The sequence below is a fragment of the Bombus vosnesenskii genome, unplaced genomic scaffold (assembly GCF_011952255.1).
Source record: "Bombus vosnesenskii isolate JDL3184/JDL3185 unplaced genomic scaffold, Bvos_JDL3184-5_v1.1 scf7180000013263, whole genome shotgun sequence".
NCBI classification, from domain to species: domain Eukaryota; kingdom Metazoa; phylum Arthropoda; class Insecta; order Hymenoptera; family Apidae; genus Bombus; species Bombus vosnesenskii.
Window position 1 is genome coordinate 141,992 of NW_022882923.1, and position 26,383 is coordinate 168,374.

At 33.4% G+C, this 26,383-nt stretch overlaps 1 protein-coding gene across 2 annotated transcripts; it reads left to right on the forward strand.

Annotated features, from left to right (window-relative positions):
- Nucleotides 1-126: 126 nt before the first annotated feature.
- Nucleotides 127-26,383, forward strand: LOC117232667 (lissencephaly-1 homolog). Of its 2 annotated transcripts, none has more exons than XM_033492187.1 (7): nt 127-352; nt 3,732-3,879; nt 19,754-19,907; nt 20,507-20,713; nt 20,950-21,360; nt 21,985-22,333; nt 23,562-26,379. In XM_033492187.1, exons 2-7 carry the CDS (start codon nt 3,842-3,844, stop codon nt 23,633-23,635), a joined length of 1,233 nt encoding a protein of 410 aa, XP_033348078.1. In that variant the 5' UTR covers nt 127-352; nt 3,732-3,841; the 3' UTR covers nt 23,636-26,379. The 2 variants fall into 2 exon arrangements, with proteins under 2 accessions (XP_033348078.1, XP_033348086.1); XM_033492195.1 differs by lacking the exon at nt 127-352 and adding an exon at nt 2,219-2,362 and having other exon boundaries at nt 23,562-26,383.

Consider the following 26,383-nt stretch of genomic DNA (forward strand, 5'->3'; position numbering starts at 1 on the left):
ATACCCACTAGAGACAGAAACTGATATCCCGATTTACAACCTAGAATATTGCTCTCTCACTCTTGTGTTCTCTTCACTGGTTCTTAAAAGAACACGCAGACTATTTGTATAAGTCTATGGTCGAAACGTAGTTCCTTCAGATCAGTGAGTTCCTTCGGAGAGCGAAAAAGATTAGTGACATCGATACTTGGCGCATGCGTTAGAAAGGAAGACTTTCGCAGGCGCCACCTTGTGAGACAGTCCTATCGCAGAAGTTATTTCGAGTAGTTCTTCGGTGGTTGTGTTAGTCCGGTTTTCCCGTGATTTTTTCCGATCTCAAAGGATCCCGGTTACTGCTACTCCGTTAAAAAGAGTGAGTATCGGACTCCAAGTACGCGGACTTTTATTCTCACGTTGCATTCGTTAGTTAGTACGTTGATCTGACTGTAAAATATACTGCAACCAGACGTGACAGGTTCTAGCAAAATGGCCGTGCACGATTTACAACAAACGGTTGTTCCGCGTTCGCCCGATGATCTTCTAGCAGCGCTTTCTGACCGACGTGACATTGCCTGACAGTGTACACTCGATCAAATACCGATTAAAATACCGGTTGATGATTTTCGGCCAGTCATCCAACCATGTTCTACACATATTCAACATACATGTTGCACGTCACTTCGAATTGATTTTTTCGCGAATGACCGTTTGCGTCGTGCGGTGGTACAACCGCTTTGCCGCAACTCGCGAGCCAGCCTACTGAAACGTTTGTACCGAATTTCAGTTTTTTCTCCAGTCTCGAGCATTATCTTATCTGTCAGCTACCAAACGATGAGAAATGATCAGATTACATCTTTTGACAGACGTTGTTTGTGCGAGTTGCTGTCGACTCAGCGATCAGCTGTCGAGTCTGTCAGCGAACTGAATTCCTTCTGATGTTCTTATATCTTCGGAATATTATAACATGGATTATTTGATCAATCCTCGTCGCGGGCTTATATCTCTTAAGGTTACGCGAATTTTTTCATGAAAATTAGCATTGTTGTCAAACGAGTCTTGAATTCGTCCTATTCGTACGCGCGTAAACGAGTCACGGTAATGTTTGAAGCAGTGAACGATTTCGATCAACTCGTTGTGCCAACATGTAAGGAGATTAGAGTCGAGAGAAGCGAAGCCACAGGTAGATTCACGGTGCACGGGGTCGAGAAGGCCAAGAGTCGCTCACCCGTACTGATGATCCCGGAAATAGTCGTTGCAAAAATTCATTGGTCATTAATATCACATACAAATGCGCCTTAGCAAAATCGCGAATTAGAAAGTAACTCGATGGTTTAATCATTACCGTCTGAAATAATATCTGTGTTTTCCTTCATGTTTTTCTGTGAAAATTTTCTACGAGTTTGAGTTTCTTCCTTTTATTAAACATGGTTTTCTGCTCAGAGATATAATTTCATCGAGTTATATCTACATCTAACTCAATTCGTAATAAAACACTTTCGAAAAGTGGGGTTGTATCTAGTCGAAGTGGCGTCAATACAAGACGTATCAATACCATTGTTGATATTATTAAAAGAGATTTCGTTGATTGACTGAACAATTCTATTATGAGTTTTTCTAGTGTATATTAACGTGACTGGCCGTAGGGAATTAAAGCAGGCCGTGATGAATATTTGAATGCACCGTAAGGTGAAATACACGGCAACGAGGGTGGGCGGACAGCCGGTTTATCGATTACGGCGCATCGCGCCGATAAGCATCGTCATAAAGCGTCGCGACGACGCAGCGCGCTTTCTCGATTGTCAAGGTCCTTCCTTTTAAAGTATTTGTTCCCACGACACGTTTCTTTGCGTACGAAACGCAATCAGGAAGATTGTTTGAAGAGAGCGTTTTTTGATCGTTGGGTCAGACTCGAACATTACCGGGGAAAGATGGCCGCTTTCGATTCGTTCATTCTAATTGGCTGATTTCGTTTCGTATTCGCCAATTACAGTAGACTTTTGTGACCGCCGTTTAATCATCGTCGTCCAATTGCGTTCATGTTTATTTGGTCGTGACCCGCGTGTTTTGCCAAATGTTATGTCATTCCACGGATCGCATCGCGAGGGTGGGTTTGGCAGGGGCTAAGGAATATAATCAATATTCTGGTCCTTGCTGTTTCTAGCCGAATAAAGTGTTGTAATACCATCGAAAACTTTCGTTACAAATAAAATTTCACAATTCCAGTCTTTTATATAGATGATCAGGTTTTATTTAAGGTATTAATTAAGAAAATTTAGTGATGCAAAGTGGACAATATACGGATATGTTGATATTTACAAACGTTGTTTACAAATACTACGTTTAAGTATTAACTATGCGATCAGTATAGTTATACAGAAATACCGTACGTATTTAATTCTTTTTCTCTTCTTCTTTGATTTTGTGTAGTATTCATATAAAATTATTTGATATAAAAATTTAGCATATTGTTAAGATTATTAGTTGGGTTAGGATACAACTTCCCAAGGAAAATAAATACTTTTATTCTTTGAATGACGTCTGATTTATAACATAAAATAAAGATTTTGAAATGGAAATTGTTTCAAAAACTAGAATTACAATTGTGTGCAAAAATCTTCTACATTATTGTTAAGTTTAATGTTTCTGATAGTGAAGATCAAAAAAATGAACGAAGTTTCTTGTCGAATCACCTCCTATTTTACCATCAATGGAAAGTAAAATAAATTATGAGAGTTAGGAGCATGTTATTGTTCCGATTAAGGATTTCAGGACAAACCGCTCTCACACATTCGTCTGAATTTCCTTTCATGCTCGTGTATTTCCTTTCTTTTTCTATTTTTTTTTATTAAATAAGAAAATAACTGTTACGCTGGAAGTATTTTAAACGGTAAAGCCTAGTTAAACAGTAACTTTTGTAGGAATACAAAAAATTGTATTATTTTATCGTTTTCTCTCTGAGAAATTGAAATCATATTTGCTCTTCTTTCTTTTTTTGTTATTTAATTTATGTAATTGTTAGTAATATTCTTTTCCGATAATAGCTGTTAATTATCGTTTTGAAATGTTATCTCTTTTCCCATAAAATCTAATGAAAAACAAAGTATTATTTAATTTTAATCGATCGATTGTCCAAGAGGAGGAGACATTGGATTATGATGTTGAAGTATCATTTGCGATTGAGGAATGACAGCACGTGGCAAGATTGTTATGCATGTGGGATCTTCTTTAGACGCAGTAACTGCAACTGTTGAACAAAATGGATATGTCTATTTATTTAGAATTGCACATTTTACTTGTTGATTTCACTAGTTAATTATACTCATAACAAAGAACGAACTAAGAGTCTCTATAATTACAAATTTGAATCCTTATGTTGTCAACATTGATTATTTCCCAATCAAAATAATCTATATAAAAAAAGATCCGGATAAAATTAAGAAAAAGGAAACAGAATTTTATAAGGAAAAATAATCTTATAAATTAAGTGGTCTAAAACAAATATAAAAAGGGAACTTTATTACTTTCTCCCGGAATGTAATCTCATTTTAGTCTCTAGCATTCAACGAAAGAATTACTATAATTCTTCTATAAAAATTATATACTGTATATCTCAGTCCACTAGACAATTGTTTAATAACAATCTTTGATCTTAGAATATAATGACCGTAATCAAAATTTATAATTTTCAACGTACTCTATTTCCTTAAACATGAAACTGTGTTAAAAATTAAACTGTCTATTTCCTATTGTAGGCGATGTCGATGGCTGGGTATTAAAGCAACCAGGAGCTGACTGGAGAAAAATCTAGTCGCGCTCATTTGAATCACTGTTGAGTATCAGCCAGTAAACACACACAAGGATCATGAAAATGGTGCTGTCTCAACGTCAGAGGGAGGAGTTGTAAGTTCCAAATTTTCTCATTTATCAAAATCACTAGAAAATCTGATTATATTACGTTACTCTGACTACGTTATTCTGATAACGTTATTCTGATTATATAGAATCAAATAGATCAAATAGAAGAATATCATTTATCTCTACTCGTCTGGGAAGGAGACAGTTCATATAACCGTTCATATAATAGGAATTCATCGACTCTCCACGCTTCCTACGATTTTTTATTCAAATAAGTAGAACTTCATACTCAGATGCGTAGATTTAATCGACAGGTATTCAATTGACCGAGTATTTACTAATTAAAATTTCGTTTCAATAAACGAAGTTCAAATGAATTGATTTCTGGCTGTTATTATTTAAAAATTCTTTAAATTAACGAGTGTAATTACAAATATTGTATAAAAAGTAATATCGTTTCTTTTGAAACGAAGTCATCTTCTTTAGAAAATAATTTATTTTTTAAATAATTATTAAACATCATTTATATCTTATAAACATCATATATATCTTTTGTATATCTACTTATATTTAAAATTTTTTATTTTGTATATTGAAACTTCAAAATTTCTTACATAATAGCTTTGATGTTTTTATTTTTTTCTTTTCTCGGTAGCATGATATTAAAATATAATTGAAAATATGCGTAGGAAAAAATTTGTTGAACAATCAATTCTTATAAGATCATAAATTGTTATTATAACTCTGACAGTTCTTGCAATTGGAACGGGATCGAAATTGAACAGTAAAGATTTATTGTTATTGCAAAACATCTACAGGAAAGGAGCACGTTGCGTGAAATTTTTATCGCGCGATTATAGCCGGAGCATGTTTTGTAACACGCAATGCATACTAATTAGTAATGAAGGAGCATTAGCGATGGGTTAGAATATTCTGATAATGAGAGAGACGAGAACGTTTGTTCGATTTTGGGTAACCCTTATCCTGAGAGCTAGTTTAGCAAATCGGTTGGAAACCACGATAAACCAATTTATGAAAGACTAAACAGTAGTTGTAGGATTGGAAAGTGTTGAAAAATTCTTGTTTGGATTCAAACTTTTCCAAATATATGAGGAATTTGATAAAAGCGAATCTAAATGTTTTAATTGTGTATAGTGTTAAATGTTTAATTCTGTATTTTAATAATTTTGCATGAATAGAAGTAGATTTAAGAATGTATGTGTTAATAGTTGATGATTAATAATTTCGAGAGGTACATCAATTATTTAAAAGTATTTAAATTAAACTTCACAAAATATTTCATTCTGTGTAATATATTCACAACAATTAAAATAAAGCTTTAGATAGGTAAATACTTTAAAACATTTGTTTAGACATTGTTTTTATTTTAATAAATCTATAACTTTTCACTTCTTTACTTTTTTTATGAAAGGAAGTTGTTCAGCAATATACATTTTATTTTAACGAATATATGGATGACAATAAGTCGATCAAGATAAAATGGACAAAAAATAATATGTTACGGATAGTTGTTTGCAAATGAAAGTACATACTATTTACTGAAAGAAACTAAGGTTCGGTAAAGTATACACGTTACGTGTTTCTAGTAAGAATTGTTGTAAGATTTATATGGTAGTAATAATACAGGCAACGCACCAACATGTCAATTGTTACGCACATGTAAGGCGTGCATAATGAGTAGAATCACCGCGAGAACAGGAAAAGATGAAAGGGATTGCAACGTAACGAAATTTTATCCAGTAAGGTCGCATTAATCTCAGTTGAATACGCGAGAACAAAAGACCCTATTGCGTACTAGCCACTTTCCTTTTCTTTCTTTTTTATGGTGATATAATTTGGGAATTGGATTCAAAACATTACAAATATCGAAATCTGAGATCATTCTGTAAGTATTGCGAAACGTATAACATTTAAGATATCACTGATAAGTACAATTAAAAATGAGACGAATAAAATACAATTAAATGTTATGTGACGTACAAAAATAGCAATGCCAGACGACGGTATTGATTTCATCTTCGTTAAGAATAATCAATTATTAAGATGATAGGATATTTGGAAGGAAATTAGATTATATTATACATAGCGATGTTTTCAGAGAGAGAAATGTAGTCTGTTAAAAGTATCTTGATAAATTTGTTCCATGAATTTTCATGGAACTGTTCCATGATGATTTTTGGGTAATGCATTTTTTAAGAGTGAGATGATGTATTGCTCTTAATATTTTAATACGATTTTGATGAGAAAGATGTTGATAACAGAGTGATGATGATAACTTAAAAATGTTTTCGTATTTCTTTTCCAGTGCTTGTAAAATGTTAAAAATCATACATATTTACCACAGTCTTGTTTCTCTTAATATTATGAATTCTTCTAGAAGAGTTTTGAAGAATTTAGTGGCTCCACCTTAATTTTATAGAAGTTTAATTAGCTAATGAGCTTTTGTTTGAACAGCGATTGTAAATATCAGAAAAGTGAATGTCCTTAAGTAGTTAACAGCTACTTAAAGCTTCTCTCATTTTGAAAAACAGGCGTGCTCCGTAAAAATATACAGTGGAACGTATGACGAAATAATTTTAGCGAAGTTGGTAGAAAAACTGAGATAATACGGAACCCTTATGAAATTATATAATTTTCATATAAACGTTGGATTAAACTGCATTTGCATATACCTTTCTGGCTGTAGCATCACATGCTAATCATTGGAATTAAGCATAATTAGTTTTATTCTTATCTTGAAATGTCTTGATCCAATGGTTGGAAATTTATATCGAGAAAGCTAAATATACAGATTAAATAAGTGAAACCCAGGTAAATATGTAAAATGATAAATTCTTTTAGAATTTAAAAGCCTAGAAAAAGACAACTTATTAAGTATTTATCTCTATCCGTAACTGAAAAAAGTAGTTTGTTTAAAAGATATTTACTTTTCATTTTGTTTTCAAAATTCTTAATCGACGAATTTTGAGTTAATTATTGAATTTGTAGTAGATATACACGTGAGAAATTATATCGAGCATATAACGATAAAAATAATGATAATGCTAATGGAGTAACGCGAATAATAATTACTGATGGATGAATAAGTAAATTAAAATGTTTATTGTACCTGTGTATTTTCTGTATTTCGATGTACATACGGAAATCAAATATGATGACTGTGTGACGATTTATTCCGTATAATAGGTTTTCATTCGATTCCCGCGAAATGATCTGTAAACATAAATCTGACTCAGGTTCGTTGGGTACATGAATTAACCAGTGTCATCAATCATGAATCACTATACCTCGTATTTCGAAATGGGATAGCAAATGGAATAGAAAGAAACGAGCTCACGATAAAAGAGAAACTACCCAGCGAAACTACCGTTTTAAACAAATATTTCTGCAGAAATATATTTATCTTTCTCGAAAATGCAAGCTTGCTAAAGATCAAACGAACATAACACACTTCCACGTTGTGTTTCAACGAGAAAACGTTGTTACGCCCTGTGGAAGTATTGTGAAATAATTTTGTAAATGGAAGCAAGTTACTTCGATGAAAAATATCGAGGAGCTTTCGTAAATATTTTTTGAGAAGTTAATCTTAAAATAAATTGATTCAATAAAGGAATTGATTAATGTTTAGACAATTTCAGTGCGTAAAATAAGAGTAAACGTTACATACATATCATGAAGTTAATGTTACTTTCAATCGGAATGTTTTACCTGTCATAATGACGTCATACGTAGTCGATAGGATAGCCATAGTGTATAAAAGTGTCATTCATGAGCGTGTGATGAGGCGTGTAATATTTTCGAAATAATGAGTCTGTTTCAAAATTTTTATACCTAAATCCATCTTTTTTTCAATGATAAAAAAATTAAGGAGAGAATCAAATTAAGGGAACATTGGCAAAAAATTAAGATATCTATATCTGTTTCAAAGTTAATGACACCCGTGACAAATTTCTCTGGTTCGAAGATTTTTCTCACCAAATAATGATTAATTTTACAGTCGTATATCATCACTCGATTCGCTGGAACCTTCAGTCTTGCGAAGCCTTACAATTTCAAATACTTCCTCTGAAGCTATTCATCTTGCTCCTTTTTCAGTATATCATTTTATTCATATACATCTTCCAAAAACCTATACGAATCTCGTTAAAAATGTACAAACTCACGTGTATGTACTTTACGACATTCCTTCAACTATCGTCACTTTTTATTCCATTTGCTTATTTTCTTGATGAATGAAAGAGCTAAAACTATCGTCGAACTGAAAGTGATTTTCATCGTGTCTGCACGAAACCTTATAACTATCCTCGAGCGATCAATTAATCGGGTTCGTTTGAAACGTAGGGACTGAAATTAGCATGGCAAAAATCAATAAGTCAGCGTGAAGAAAAACTGTGCGTTTCTGTAATTTCCTCCTTGAAGGGGGACTGACGGTCGCGGTCGGTTGTCGCGTCGGGAGCCAAGGGTTGTCGGTGTTCGCGATACAACCCCCCGTCCACCCTTCGCGATGTTATTAATGGGAAAACGGGACAACATCGATCGCGGTGTCGATCGATGCCGACTAATTCCGGTGACGTCAAATCGGTCGTGGATCGGCGCGTGTCGTGCGCGGCAGCTGGCGCAGGAGAGGGCGTCTCTTGAGCACGCGCGAATAGCGGGATCGATAACGCGTCGAACCGGTGGACGACGGCTGCCAGCCTGACCCGGGAGAGAAAGAAACGAACGAGCGGGGAAATGCAGAACGATGCAGCCTGATATCCGTTAATAAAGAATGGATTGATACAGTTTGAATTGATACGATCATACAGTTTGTTTAGGAAATTTTTGAAACAGGCGCTTATGGGTAGGTCGCGGATGCTTATGCGAACTTACATTTTTATCTTGGTTAATGAAACGGATTTATGGAAAAATTTATTTTGTGCACTTAAATACCAGTATATATATATTTTATGTCTTTTTTTAAGTTTTCTATAAATAGATGAGATTTACTTGGCGAGGAAATGATAAAGTAAAATGATCGGAAGTGCAAAAGGATGCGGTTGATATTCACGGGCAAAAAACGAATTGGTTATGCATAGATGCAGTTGGTCTAGGAAATTTTCTAAATACTTATTACTTGCTTTTTTCCTGTGAAACTGCTAATAAGGTGATCAGAAATGCAAAAGAACGCGGTTGATATTCGCGGACAAAAAACGAATTGGTTACGCACAGATGGCTAGGAAACTTTTCAAATAGTTATTTTCTTTCTTTTGGGCAACTGTTAATAAAGTGGTTAGAAATGAAAACTGACGCGGCTGATATTCGCCGGCAAAAAACGAATCGGTTATGCATAAATACAATTTGTCTAGGAAATTTCTGAAATCTTTTTTTTCTTTGTATTTTACGAGGGAATGTTACATAGTAAAGTGATCTGTAAGATCGATGCGTGTGGTTTTAGCTGAACTGAAATGTTTGAAGCAGGGCGATTCATCAACTGATAGTTATTAGTAAATTGACAAGTTATATTAGCGTCAAAAAAGGAAACAAGAATAATAGTGTTGATTTGGCCTAATATGTTACAATTAGAGAGAGTGAAGTGGGATAGGTTCGTAAGGAATTAAGCGAATTTACTCTCTTGCTATTATTTTTAAAGAAAGCAACTTCCTACTGTCGCTTGTGTGTTATTAATTGCGTCTCTCAGGAGGCACACTGATCGATACCATAAATTGAAATAGCAGAGAAGAAGGATGAAACTACAAGAATTTTCAATTCTTCATATCATCCTCTTGTAATAAATAACCTTACGGAAGTAAGATCGTCTATTTTTATGGAGAAATTCAATGCTAATCACATAGGTGGATAAAAATGAAAGTGTAATTGATCAGTTTGATTGCTGAGAAGCTCGATTATCAACTAGATTCTCTCCTATTCATTTGATTGATACAGGTATACATTTTTCTGTTCTCGGAGGTGAAAATACTTCTGATCGTGAGAGGATTTAGATAGCGGTGACTAAGCATCTAAACACCATTCCACAAGAAAATTTTCCTATTCTCTTTCGCACATTTCTGGAGCAATACAAGACGCATGTAAAACAAAAAGGGGATTACATTGTAGTTTAACGAATGCATTTTTCTCTATACCTATTTAAAGCTTTATTTTTTTTATTGTATTATTCGTTCGTGCAAATTGTATATGTCATTATATTATTTGAAACTATTATGTAAATAGCTTGGGTTTCGCAAGACTATGGAAGAAATGTGAATCACGAACGAAAATCATGGTTTTACAATTAACAGGCTGAAAATATGGTTGTGGGGATTAAGTAGGTCAGAATGTAGAATCGAAGCATGATATAATATGCAGGGAATGTGTTGCATGCAATGAATGTTATAATTTCGATTGCGAAATAAATTTTTCTCAGTCTTACGTCATCAGTGGACGATAGCTTTAGAAGAATGACATATTTTTTAAAAAATTGTTAATTTCAGGAAGCCTACAAAAATGATAAAAGGACATATTTATTGGGGGGGGGGGTGTTATGAATATTGAATAAAATTACTATTTAAAATAAAATTCAAAAGAGCGCCGTTGTAATTCAAAATTGTTGTGAAGCATAACCTAAGAGTTATATTAATCGCGAAAGAAAAAGATGTTTTCGTTGCCAAATAGTTGAGTAATAATTTTCTACGTCAAATCTTCTATTTCCTGAAAAATGTTCTTTTTTTAGTTGCGTCACTCCTCTAGCAAAGCATACGGTAGAAATTGAGCGTTCAATACCGTATAATACGAATAGGAACGTATTTGAATTTGCTTCGGTATTTATCATCAATTCTATTAGTTGCTGTAAATATTTATACGTACACTAACCTAACTTGAAAATTCACATAATTTATTTACACGAATATTCGGGTTACTGATCTCATCATACTTAAAATCTGCCAGCAAATAAATTATATTATTAAATTTCACAAGTTAGAAACGTCATTTGCGACAACGTAGTTATTTGACAATGAGATATACCTATTGATAGTTGATTGTAGCTTTTCAACGCATAGACTAGTAATGGACAGGTGCGTTGTGAAAGAACTTTCTTAACGGCATATATGGAGGTACTAAAAAACTTTATTGAAAGCCAAAACGATATTTACAGCAGGTATTGCGAAAGAGATATAGAAGAACAATACATCGAATGAGTGGTACGCACTGTGGGAAAGTTATGTTAAAATAATATCGACGCTTTGAAGAACGATGGTCTAAAAATAAAAATGATAGAATGTTTGAGGTAGTGTGCTGATTGTGAGTGCGAAATTCTCAAGTATCTTCCTCGTTAACATATGAATTGAGAGTCTTTCAGCTGCTACTCTATTAGGAATCCATTGACAAATGAACAGTGACGAGTACTGTTTATAAAAATTATATAACTAGACAACTTTCCTGTAACAGATGCTAAATATGAATATCGTTTGTCTTAATTAAATTATCTGTAATAAATATATACTCTTATCATAAACACTTTTAATTTTATGCAAATGAACTATTCTAAATTCTAACAAGATGACGCGAAACCGAAATGATTTCATTTGATTTATTTTTATCTAGCTTAGATATACATATTATTTATATATACGATTAGTATGCTAGAAAAAGGAGGTCGTTCTATTAATTGTAGCCTTTAGTTTTGTTCTAAGGGAGTAATTAAAAAATTTAAAGTATTTAAAGATATTTAGTATTACTGAAAAATGTTGATAATAGTAGAAAGTATATGTTGTAATAAACAAACGAATACAATGAACGTTAGCATATTAATTATATGAATTTATGCGAAAACATGATTATAGGTTTCTCTGATACTGTGAACTTGAACTTGAAATACTTCACTCAATGAATCTATTACCTTAGTTAGATCGAGTTGTGGATACTTAGAGTGAATTAATTTTCTTTCACTATCAGCAAACATATTCGCGTCAGTTGATTAGGTTTACACAACGTACTAATTTCGCTGCGTATGTAAAATTCTGCAAAATATTGCGATTGCAAAGGAATCCTTTTCCTGTTTTTGTTTATTTCAAAATTCTTTCGTTATAGTTATGTTAAATTATGTTAAAATATTTTAATTAATATGCAAAATGGTTGTTGCGTAGAATGAAATTCTTAAATTCTTAATCACTTTGATCACTCTGATAGTTAGATAGTGTTACTGACAGGTAGTGTTAAGAAAACTGATACTGGATCGTTAAGACATTCAAAATGCCTAAAAATGACGTGAATTTTGCTAATAAAAAATTACGAAGTCAGGGAAATATCCAGGGTACGATCCGAAAGAAATAAAAAGATTGTATGTAAATATACATGAGCCAAGTTGAATTCATGCTGCAGATAAATTTCTTAACTGGATAATAGCTCCAATTATGGAACGATAAAAGTCCTGGTTAATAGGCAAAACGAAGAAGAAATAATCAAACTGTCCTTTAATTTACATAAATTCTACTACCTGATAACATTATAATTTTACAAATTATAACAGGAACGTTTTCGGAGTAGATCTGCGGAAGTTTGAATGACTAAACAGATGCGTCATTATATTAAAGTGCAATAGGATCTTTGGAAAGAATATATAAGACCTGAGGGAGGTAAAGGGTTTCATTGATCATCGCAGGTGGCCACTTAGAGTATATCTACCTCTTACCAGGCTTCAGTGTTTACGATTCGGTGCTCTTTAGAGTCAAGTGAAACTTACGCCTCGTTGTTAAAACGTTCATTGATCCAGTTATGATCGATGAATGAACTTGCTCTTTTTTTTTCTTATTTTGTTTGTATTTTGTTCGTAAAAATCGTTTGACCACGAAAACATTGAAATCCGGGAAACAAGGAAATTGCTACCTAGGAATATTTGACGAACCACCGTTGGCTAGCTTTCGTCGCAGGAAACGATCGATTTCAACTCGGAATACTTGATGAAGCAGTTCTTTTTTGTCCGAGTTCAAACCGATGATTAATGCAGAAGTTATGAAACAACGAAATTAGTGAGCTAATCATGGTTGACGCAAACCAATTATTATCACTAGACTGTGGACTTTCATCTAAACTTATATTTTTATAAATGCAATCAAGTAGAGAAATGGAACCTAAGCAATTTGTTTTAACCACCGAATAAATATAAAGAGTAGTATACTTCTATATTTTCTATACTTTTGCATATTATATCTATTCTGTGCATCTTCGCACATTTAAATTTCACATAGGTGTGCAAAAATGCACAGTCTAATGATGATTGGAAAGTTAGCAAGATCAGCAAAATTAATAATTTTTTAATATTTAGTGCATTAAATGTAGGTTCTATAAAAAATTATACAATAATTGTAATTTACTATAAAAATAATATTTAGTATATCATATTCTAATAATTAAAAAATTACTATAAAAATTGCTCTAAAAATTTACAATTTTTCTGTGAATTTCAGTATTTGGTGGTTCTTTCATTAATAATTTTAAGTTTAAAAAAAATAATTATTATTATTATTTTCTTTGGAATCTCCCTATTTACTTGTTAAAATAAGAAACAATAGAAACTAATGTTTTGTAGGCTAGTGAGTTTTACAACTGAATTGGCAAGTGAAATGGAATTTTTAATTTATTTCTTTAAGTTACGGGTAATTACGATATCGCAATTATGCACATGGTTGAGCACGATGTTAAAGGGAAATGAGATTCGCTGGATTTCGTAATGAGACAATAGAGGGTAAAAGAACGTGGAAAAAGGTTTTTAACTGTGCTTTAAGTCGTATAGAACACTCGAGTTGAGTGTATACACGAAAGTTGGGGAAGATCGGCTTGGCTGCAATGAGACCTAGCAATCGATAAAGCTCCTCCCCTTCGCGTTGGTCAACGTTTCTCCCATTCTGTTTCGTTAACCATGTAAGAAAGTGGAAAATAATAGGGGAGAAGGGTGAAAGTGGTATACAACACGATCGATACAAACCACCGTGTAAAAGGGTTTCAAAAGCATTCATTTTTGAAGAGATGTAACAGAGAATTGCAGTCTCGAGAGACGACTTTTTTAACGACGCGTTCCTCGTTCAGCAAAAAGAATCTGTTTCGTGCTGTACGTTATTACAGTAATAAAAGATAATGACTTTTTTGGTGCAAATTTATGTAACATTTTTTATTTTCTTTTAATCGAAATCATTCTCCGACTTTAATAATAATATTTAGTAACATTTCTTTTACTTTAGAATATTTATAAATATTATTGATAAATAAATTGTTTTTGTATTAACACATAATTTTCTTTTTTAATTGGAAACTTACTTTTTTATATAGATATTTATTTGTTATTATAATTTAAAATTTATATGATTTGTAATAATTAAAATTAAAATGGGCAATATTAATAATATTCACTCCCTGGTTATTATTACACGATCTCGGAGTTATGTCGGTTTTACACATAAATGAAACATTGTTTATGGTCTTAGTAAAATTAAAAAAAGAATAAAATCGCGAGAACAGGTTTAAACTTACATTGATAGCCTATGAATGTTTTATGATCGAAACTACATTAACTTACTTTTTTATCGTATTAGGTAACATTTTTTTCAAACATCTCTACGTTCATACTATTGTTACAAAATCTAGATTATTTATTGTATATTCGGCATCTTAAACCTCACCACGAAATTGCTATAAGTAGTAGGATGGTCGTGACACGAAACAGTGAGTGATTTACAGCAGAAAAGGGTTTTATTCCACTTGATGTGAATTGTTCAATTGAAGAGTTGAGATGATAGTAGACTATGTTACGGTCTGAACTGAAGACTTCCAATGGAAATAAAATACTTTCTTATGTCTATTATCTCATTTATATTATTTGTCACTTGCATGTTATTGATTTTTTGTATTTAACATATTTATAAATCCAGAGAAACAATAAGTGGTAAAGAATATATTTAGTTAAATTTATCTCACTCGGCTGTATCTTGTGACATCGAAAGACGAGTTATTCAAATTGAAGTTCTCTAAAACTGATGTAAGAATTAAAATATATCATTTTAATATTTATAAATATCTTTACCATGCAGAATTTATACCTCCTACCACTAAAAATATTTTTTTTACTATCTCTTTTATCGCTTACGTCTATTATTATTTCAACTTCACAATTATTCAAGTAACTTCTTAAGAATCTTTGCTTCAACATCTCGCACGCTCTTGTCTAATGCATTATTTATGGAATAGTTACTTCCTCGACTTCTCTTTGGTATCTTATTCAAAGAAAGAGGATTGTTTACGAAAGTAACAGGCTCGTTCAACTAGAAAACTTTCGTTGATCGATGCAAGAATCACTTTCTAAAAGCTACCTTGTTATTCCGGCTTATATGGAACTATAATTAAAGAGTTGAAATTTACACGTAAATTATAAGTAGCAAGCCGTGCCGATAGATTTTATTGCAGAGAAATTAATCTGCGTTATCTCGCATACTTTTATTTATGTGTGCCCTGTTAAATGTTAATAGCCAATTAATGATACAAACGCGTTGATTATCTGGTAGAACGTATTCCGTGACTACGTTTACTTTATGCATAAGATTGAAGAAGGCTCCGAGTGTGAATAGAAAATGATTTACAAAGAACGTTAGAAACAAAGATAATATTCCGTTTTTACTGTAATGGGGTGTATGGTTAATGTAATTATTGGAGAAAATATTAAGTAAACATGTACATATATCAGTTTTCATATAATTTGCAATTATTAGATATTATACCATTCAAATTGGTGAAAAAGACGATATTCTTTGTATTTTATTTTAAAGCAAAATTCGTTCGTATTGTTGGTTTGCTAGAAGAGTGACATAACTAAATTTAGAAAATAGAAAGTGATTAATTGCTGAATTATTTAGTTATGGATATTTTTTTCTCTTACAATTTGGCTAATACCTTTTGGATTTTAATCTCACGATAGCTGATTTTTAATTTCGTAACAATAATCACCAGAAAAATTATTTACATCTTTTGTATCACGCTAATGCAGAAGAATCGTAGATTTTATTCAGTCTAATGTGTAAAACCCAGATAAAGATGAACCTTGTATTGCTATTAAAGGTACGCGGACTTCACAGTGTATAATTACATTACTTACGTAATTAGAAACACTAACAAAGTACTAAATAGTAGATAATATATCACTATTACTTTACCCTACATTTATTCTACTACACTTAGTAATATCAAAATATTTCCAAGCTGTTTAAAATTTAATACAAAGATACTTCATAATGATTGATGAAATGTATGTACAGTGAAAGAGAATTCCCGTCTAAATAAATTAATTAAATTAACCACGCTATTTGTATGAAATGAATTGGTTTGAGAAGGGCAAAAACAAATTCAGGCGAAGAATCTAAGCAGTAGAACCGCGTATGGATGCAGTTCTCGTGGCGCGTTCCTGCGATGGGAAACCTTATATCTCGAGTACGCGATACCCGTTGACGGGTGTGTTAAGGTAAATGGAAAAAGAAGAGCAAAAGAGAGTGGAAAGGGATCGTCTTCGCATAAAAGAAGAATCGGCTGAGTGACCTCCGATCCTTGAAATTCACGCGAGCATAAAACAACCAGAATCGTTTTGTCTGACCTGTTTCATGCATAGCAATCTTTGACCCACTAAATCGATCGAAAATCGATCAACGTTCTTTCTTCTTCCGTATGGCTCATACTGGCCCAAGATCGAAAAACCGAGAGGTTCAGGTCGTTAAATAGTTAGAAATTTTAATACATAAAAATAAATCTTGATACGTTTATAATAGACTAAAAGTTAGGAAATCAATTTCTTCGCCAGAAACTTTTATAAGTAATTATAGAACTAAAAGATAATATAGACGAATGAACTATAGTTGGGTTAATTTTAGTTTTTGTAAATATATAACGTAACTGATTTTTGCGAGAAATAACACGACAGATTAAGAAATAGGAAATCTATAAATAAAAAAATTATGTCCAAAGGAGTGGGAATCCGGTTGACGAGTGAATAATAAACGAAGCAGTAATTCACTAGTAATATTTATTTCGAAAATATGGGAAAAAGAATTAAATTTCGAAACGTTCTTAATAATTTCAAACCTGCAATTGCTACTTGAATTACTTAAGGTAAATTCATTGGAAAATAGCTCCAAGGAATCTATAAATAAATAAATCATTTTTGGGTCGTTTAATTCATCTTTTTTAAACCACTGGATTAAATTTCGTTTATGTGGACCAGCGTGCGCCGCCTCGAGTGACGGTTCGACGAATGCGTTTTCGCTCACCTGCGTAACTTTCTCTGCTCGAGATTAATCGACGGCCGGGTCCTAAAACAGTTGAATAATTAGCGAAATGGCCATGTCCCGATAACTGGAACGAAGAGCAAAGTGGTTCGCGGCGATAGTAATTTATTACGTCTCGTCTCTCGTTTCGATCAAGTGAAAGGTCTCGGTGGATCGTTGAAAGAGAATCGATCGCGCTTTCCGGCTATTTGCTTTGTTTGCCGGCATTTGAACGGCGCGGAACAAAACTCATGGTGATAATTCGCCACGTACTATCACGTGAAGCAGGTGAACAGAGACGAACGACCGACTTCAGGCCTTTCACCCCGGCATAATTCTGCCCGACTTTCAATCTCTTTCCCACGTACTCAACCTGTGCCCTCTATTGTATCGGCCTACGTTGCGAACAGTTGTTAGTGAAATGTCATTATTGAAAACCATAGCTCGACCACTGACCGTGATACGGTGGTTAGCGCATTTGAGGCGTTAAAATGCTTCGAAGATATTAATCTAAGCTATATGCAAATGTTGCACGTAGGAATGGAGTCCGGCTGATACTGTATACAGGTAATAAGCCTAGAATAGCTATAGCACGGTGTGAATACTGTGAGAGCATTTGTATAATAGAATTCTTTTAGAAAATGTCTTCGATACAACTCGATCTAAAACTAATTTTTTTTTTAATTAAATACGATAAGTTAAAATTAAATTAATAAAGTTAATCTTTCAATTTATTAGTAATATCAGATCAAATTGAATAGGAATATTTCCTACATTGGAAAAAGAAATTTTGTCACTGCAAAATTGTTGGCTATGGTTAGGATTTTTCTATTGCAAACTAATTTCTTCTAAAATTATAGGCGAATTTAATAGGGATGACAATCTTCTAAAACTGATTTCACGAAGAAATATCGAGCGATGAAGATTTTTCTGTTATCAAACGACAGTGAAATATTTTTGTGAATTGTTTCTTAATTTTCAATGTTTTTATCGTATATTATCATCTCATTTTTATAAGTATACCTTCATTTATGTTCGTTTACTTTTAATAGCACGAATATGAATCTTTTCTAATATCTTTCAAAATGGAATGTCTATAGTATCTATTACCTTTTGCATTCGTGAAACGTGTTTGGTCTCGCATAACACGATTTCCTACAACATGTCTTCGATAAACCATGAAACACGTCTTCGTGTTATAACAGGATTACCTGTACTAGATAGGTCCAAAGAAGAATAAATTATATACATATACACTACTACTCAAAAGTTTGAAACTACTTAGTAAGACGAGAATATGAATTTTTTAATGAAAAGAAAAGTACAAATAAGACTGACGATACACCAATATTTTAAACTATTGTATACAATTGTTACTTCATATTTATTTAAAATGATTTATTGTTTTATGCCATAGTAGTTTGATTCTTGAGAAGATACTGTCGATTAAAAAATTCGAAAAACATTATAGCGAAGTTAATTTACTAATAATTATAAAAGATGTAAGTTAATTTACCATCTAACTACTTGCTATTAATTAGTAAAACGGCGATATAATAAAATAACAAAAAGGTTTAGTTTAATATTAAGAATAGCGACCTGTATTTGTGAAGCACTGTGTATTGCGAAGGAGGAGCGACGCGTGTAAGTTCGCAGCGTTATTTCACACGTTGAAGCGACGAAGAAAGTTTGTTTCATGAAATGAGGCTAACGGAGAATGTTCAAGTACCTCTGCTACTTCCGTTAATGCAAAGATCTCATCTTCCTTCATCACGACGAGGATTTCAAAGGCGATAACGTTTCATTTGTAAACAAAAACGTGTAATTCAGACACTATACGGATTAACAGATTATTAAATACACATAGAAATCGGTGGTTCAACTTTGATGACTTATATTAGTGACTGAAAGTAGGAAACCTCTTGACATTATTGGTTTACGTAGCACACAAACACGATAAGATTAAACCTGCGAAGATTAGACTGTGCTCGTTTAATGATTCTAATATCTATTTTATAATATCATGTTTGGGCCAACAGCACTGCTATTTATTAATACAAATTTTTTGGTACATAAAAAGAAATCCTTTAAATACAGGAGCGGTTCACATATTTTTAACGTATTCTTAGTATGTATCATATATTTCGAAATTAATAATATCATAAATAGAAAAATTTCTTTCTTAATGTTCACATAGCAAGAAGTAAGAACCGTAAATTACACGAAAAGGATATACAATTAATTTGCAATTTTTTAAATGAATAAATTAAAATAACGATGTTTTGAGTACTTTGAATTCTCTTATGAAAAGATATATGTGATACTGCCAACAATGTTTATTTAAATCATACATTACTTAATTTTTTGAGTATTGCTTCTTTACGTCAGATACACAGAGTTTAAATATAACTATGTACTAACATATAAGTAACAAGATAGTGCGAAACAAATTGCCTTGCATCGATAATTGCTATACAGGAAAAAGTTGTCACACATGCGGTGCTTAATGAATTATGCTTCCTACTTAAAACTGGTTTTGATTACAAGGTTACACACAATATCGGAGGCGGTTGTTGTTAGCTATCTCCGCAATATGTCATACTAAAATTAATCTATTATTTCAGAAATAAGGCGATTGCGGACTATCTAAGCACCAATGGCTATCAAGATGCGTTGGAAGCGTTCAAAAAAGAAGCTGATATGCCTGGGGAAGTAGAAAGAAAATATGGAGGTCTTCTCGAAAAGAAATGGACTTCCGTCATACGCTTGCAGAAGAAGGTAAAAAGATTTTAGTATCTTTTTGCAGTTCTAAAACTGCTAGTTAATAAGTTTTCAAAAGTAATAAGTAGATTAATAAGTAGATGTAAGAAAGTACATCTAAGAGAAATTACTTGTACAGAGAACAAAGTTTGTAGAGAAGATGTAAATATTTTTTTAGCAAATTCTGAATATGTATGAAAGATATTGCAGTACTGGAAGCATTAGTCTTAATATGTATGGAAATATCATTTTCTAAATTTTGTATTCACATTAGAATTTTAACATAGATCCTTAATGTCAAGTTATTCCTTGGACTAATTTTTGTTAAAATAACTCCTATAAGCTAAAGAGATTATAAGAGCGTTCACTTTTATTGTAAGGTACAAATTGCAGTATTGCTACAATTTGCAGTATTGCTATAGGTGTTGTTGATCTCATGAACTCATCAATTAGTCTTTGTCTATTATTCGTTATCAAGCATTAATTTCAAAGTATTGACTTACTACCTTTGAAATTAATTGCTTTTGTTACAAGTAATTTTAATAAATAGGATAAAAGGCGACGCCATAAAATGAATATAAGTAAATAGTTAATGAAATATTGTTTCAATGTTCTAGGTAATGGAACTAGAATCCAAACTCTCTGAAGCAGAGAAGGAGTTCATCGAAGGAGCACCGACACGTAGCAAACGATCACCATCCGAGTGGATACCAAGGCCACCCGAAAAGTACAGTCTTACTGGACACAGAGCTCCCATCAACAGAGTCATTTTCCATCCGGTTTTTAGTCTTATAGTATCTGCCAGCGAAGATGCCACCATTAAGGTAGGATCACTTACTTTTCAAAGTAGACAGGAATCGTTGAAACTAAATGGCAGATATTTTGAAACGAGTATGTTCTTAATATAAGAAACGATATTCATGGTAAACGACTTCGGTATACTCGTTTCAAGCCAAGCCAATTGCTTTCAACTTTTTTCCAGCTGTGTTTCCTCTCTGTAAGTTATCCTCCTTTAGTTTTTACTAAAACTGGTTTTCTCATTTGTGTTAATTTCACTTAGGTGTGGGACTTCGAAAGCGGCGAATTTGAAAGAACATTGAAAGGACACACTGACAGCGTACAGGATGTTTCTTTCGATGTCTCTGGGAAACTGTTAGTCTCATGCAGTGCAGACATGTCTATTAAGTTGTGGGACTTTCACCAGTCATTCGCCTGCGTGAAAACCATGCACGGACATGATCACAGTGTCAGCTCTGTCGCATTTGTGCCACAAGGGGATTTTGTAGTGAGCGCCTCTAGGGATAAAACCATCAAAATATGGGAAGTCGCGACAGGGTATTGTGTTAAAACGTTGACGGGACACAGAGAGTGGGTACGAATGGCCAGAGTCAGCCCCTGTGGGGAACTAATTGCTAGTTGCTCGAATGACCAAACGGTACGGGTTTGGCATGTTGCAACAAAAGAAACGAAGGTACTTTCGTACGATCAAATCGTAAACTTATTTTAGAATCTAAGGTTGATTCCTTACGATATAATTTTACTGTGATTTGTAATGCAAAATTATGCATTTGGTGTAGGGTCTCTTTTCATTTTAAAACAGAGGATTTTTTTTAAATATATTTTCTTATCTACTAATTAGTTGATCGTCGGATAGTATTTTGTATAAGAATCTTTATTACCACAAGTGTGTGATAATAAAGCATTATATAACGCAATTAAGTTGACTTTGAGACACTTGGCTACGTAGCGTAATTGTTCTGCCAGGTAAAAATTAATCAATTAGTACGAGTAGATTAAAAACGGATGTTAAAAACGAGGTACTTTAAATTGAAATTTGATAATAGTAATCCTACGAAGCATTTAAGTGATTTGGATAAGGTTACTATATTATTTTACTGAGTTGTTGTGCAGCGAGCCAGATGTATGTGGTCACATTTTTAGTATTGTTTTATTAGCAACTACTACTTGTAAAGCTAAATAATTGTATTTACAAAACATCTACAATTTATAGTAATAATAAATCCTAAAGAATTTTAAGCTTCAGTAGCGCTTCCATTATTCAATATATCTTTTTAACGAACATTTCTTGATTTAGGTGGAACTCAGAGACCACGAACACGTAGTGGAATGTATCGCATGGGCACCAGACAGTGCAAGGGCATCGATCAATGCTGCGGCAGGAGCAGACAACAAGGGTGCCCACGAAGGACCTTTCCTCGCATCTGGCTCGCGAGACAAGGTAATTCGTATATGGGACGTCGGTGCCGGTGTTTGTCTCTTTACCCTCTTGGGACACGACAACTGGGTTCGCGGCATCGTCTTCCATCCCGGTGGCAAGTTTATCGTCAGTGCCTCTGACGATAAGACCCTGCGAGTCTGGGACACGCGCAACAAACGGGTAATGAAAACCCTCGAAGCGCACGTCCACTTTTGCACTTCCGTTGGTGAGTATACAATTCGCAAGCGGCCTTCATAGCTTAACGAAACGCATTTACTTGGAAATTTAAGAAGCTACGAAGGTTTACTTAATCATCCAAGAGGTATAGCGGAGTTGCCGATTAAAAAGATTAAGTGATCGTATAACATATTGAATCATTTTTGTTATCTTACGTATGATTAAGTGTTTTGATTACATAAGTTAGGATATTGTTATTGCATCTCAAGTTTCGTTTTGATCAATCTTTTTAATATATTCTGTATTTTATGTTTGAATATGAAATAGTTCATAAAATTTATGTATATAGAATAATAATTTATGTATATAAATAGATGCGTAACTTAAAGGTTAATTGAAGCGTAAATTTAGATTACTTTAAGATTACTTTCTCGAAATGTTTACGGTTGTCGAAGATTTTTCTAAATAGCATTATATCCTAATTAATATCAAAACAAATTGTATTGCATATCACAATATGGCCTTGATATAAAGTGAGTTTATAGATTATTCGATATATACACCACCGGTGTGCTATTTTTACGATACATTGATCGGAACAATTTATACATCAATAACTACCAGTTGAATGATAAATCTTATGAATTTTTATGTTGCCGCTGCTAAAACTTCGAATGTTTTTACTTCTTTAATCCTGAAACATGATTAATATATCGTCTTATCTGTAGTGGTAAAAATAAAATGAATCGATAATTACGTGAATCCAAAAGCGATAAAAGTTTGTAAAAGTTATTATTTATTTCTCGAAATTGTTGAAACAGTGGCCTACATATCTTTTAGTGTAGTTTTAAATCTTAATAATATGTATTTAGTGCTATTTATTAAGTGCTCTGTTTTTTGTAACTTATTCTATATGTGATGAATTTATTTTGAAATTTCTGTTAATTAGGAAAAAATGTTAAGTTCACAAACTTCGAAGAACTGTTATAGCAATGACAGTCTAGTTAAGGGAAAAAACAATTTTTATTTCATATCTTTGACAAAATATCTTATCTCTGAGTAATCATAGTTATGTAATCTGTTACTCAAATATAAATGCCTCAACTCTGCCATGATATATCGTATGAAAGACGCTATATGATAAAATACACTATTTATATATATAACGTAATAATAAATATTCAAAAGAATAAATGTTTAAACTCCTAAAACTGAAAAAATACTGTCTCAGTAATCTGCATTTATTGATTATTGCATAAACTCCTCATAAATTGCAGATTTTCACAAAAGCCATCCTTACGTGGTCACCGGTAGTGTCGATCAAACGGTGAAGATTTGGGAGTGCCGCTAGTCACCAAAACATCAGGGTCTCGTTAAACCTTCGTCGAGGAAGAAAGATTTTGGAGAGAAGGCGAACGATGCGCGTCGAATTCGATGAAAAGGGCCGAGAGAGTAAGCTGCTACAAAAAAAAAAGTTATCGTACATACTACTATTATTAATATTAATATTATTATACACACATAAACACGTACGATTAAGAGCTCTTTAATTAATTTATAATAAAGTATAATTAGTAATTATTAATATTACATATACGTTTTACGGTAACGAACTGCACGATTCGAGGAGAGTCGGTCGAAATTAACTTTCTTTCATGAGGAGGACATTGCCATAATTTCGTCGACGATGAAAAAGAAAAAACAAGAGAAGAAGAAATTCAAGTGTTTCGAATTGACTGACAAAAAATGTACCGACATAACAATGTTGCTTCATCGAAACGATTGGTTGATTGTTTCACAGAAACATTATCCCACTACGAAGCATGTTATAATTGTACATCTGGCTCGTTCGAACGTGTCGTCCTCCTCGATCCATCGACAATGACGAGAATTTCGGCTTGTGTTGCGTCTCTGGAATATAAGAAAAGAACATAGTCGCTCGTTTGCTATGCTGACCTCTCCTCGAGCGTTCTTGACGATGTGACATCGGAAAATGACATCGATACGTATAACAGAGATTCGCGCGCGCGTGCGTATACACGTATTAAAAGAAAAAGTTATAAAGAAAGGTATGCGAGGCGTCATCATTTGTCGTGTACTGTGAGCGTCGATAAAATTGAATCCAGCCTCCGACCGAGTACGTGGCATGTATCTTCGTACAAAAAAGTAAAAGGATACACGATGTAATAATAACAAAGTGCGAATGGACGTGCCAAACGGGTGGACAGATTTCAAGTGACGTTGAGAATCGAGTAGCGCCCATTTGGAACGTTTTATTCATACTCCATATTCCGTATGTGTATATTCATACTATTCATACAAGTGGACTATTTCAAATTGTTCCCCTGACAAAAAAGAGTTAAGCGAACGAACGAACATCTGATATGATTGGCCGAAGGCGTACCTAATGCGGAAGGAATAATATAGTGTATCGATAAACGAGACGTAGCTTTTCGGCAATGCATGACGTCCAAGCAACGTGCATTATTAACGATAATACTAGAAACAAGGGACGGCCGAATGGAGCGTGCGATTCGTGAAGAAAATACGAGGAAAATATGTACAAGCATGTATTCGTATGGAAGTACTTGAGCCGCATAATTCGTTGCGTGGGTCCCGAGATACGAGGGGTATTAGTTGTATATTTAGCTCTAAACTACTATTAGCGGTAGTGCAGACGTAACGTAGACAAGAAACATGAGAAAAAAGAAAAGAGAAAAATAGAATCAGGCCACGAGTGTACGATCGATCGGTACAAACACAACACACACCATATATAATATTTACGCAGGTATTCATCGAGACCTCGTATAACAATGCTTAATTGATTAAGGCCGATTTTTCAGACGATATATTCTATTCTCCGCTATTACATTTTTCCTACCATTTTTCCTCCATCGTCTAAGTAAAAGCCCTGTATTCCCTTGTCCATTTGCCCCCCCCCCCCAAAAAAAACCTCTCCAAAAGATATATATATACACACACACACATATATATATATATATATATATATGGTACTAAATTATTTTGATGAACAATAAAAACAAAAGTTCTCATTCAATCGTTTAAGATGGTTCTGCTGTATTACCTGTGTGTTTCGTCGTCGTTCGTGCATCGTTGTTTGCCATTTTTCGATCCATTGATAATAAAAAACCTTGTAGTAATCACAAATATTGGAAATTCTGTTCTTTTGGGAACAACAGTCCCTATTTGTCTACTATAAAACGGATCGGTGAAATTATGGAAATTCTTCCGTAAGGACAAGACCAATTGTAATATTTTTATTCGAATCAAACAGCCTCGTTCGTCTGTCGATTTGAAACTTCGTTTACTTTTTCTTTCCCCTGACAGAATTTAATGTAGCACTCTTGTACAAAACGATTCTTTGGAATCGGAGCGTGGCGGGATCGCACGTCTACACGTATGGTGTTCTGAAAAGGCTCGCGTGTAAAACCAGAACAGACTTCTTTCTTTCTTGTCAACCGACCGACCTCGTGTACCTCGATTTCGTTCGCGAGGCATGTACGATACTCGCAGGTTCCGTAGAGGCGAGCAATGCGTACGATTTAAGTCACGACTCCGCAAGTACATGCATGTCAGTATTTTACATTTATAATATAGAAAGAGAGAAAAAAAAGCTAACACGTACACAAACACGTATACACACTCATGTATATTTATAATATACGATATATATTATACATATATATATATATACACACACGCACACAAACACACACACGCACACAAACACACACAACACACACACACACGCACACACACAAATATAATACACAAAGAACACAGTGTGTATATATACACACATAAGTATATTATTGTAATTGAGCAGTAAAAACGAAAATACGCGTATCGAACAAGCTAAACTTAACCCAAACACAATTCGATGTTCGGTATTTATACGTAGGATGACGTAATAAAAGTAATGTCGTAGTTGCTTTTCGTAAATTCCGCCGCACTTGCTTTAGTAATTTTTCTCGCTTTTTCTACCCGCCCTTCGAAACAACTAAAGAAAAGACGATGCTGACACGTTTAGTAGAGTAAACAATAAAGTGTTATCATCATTTGTGATATATACGTA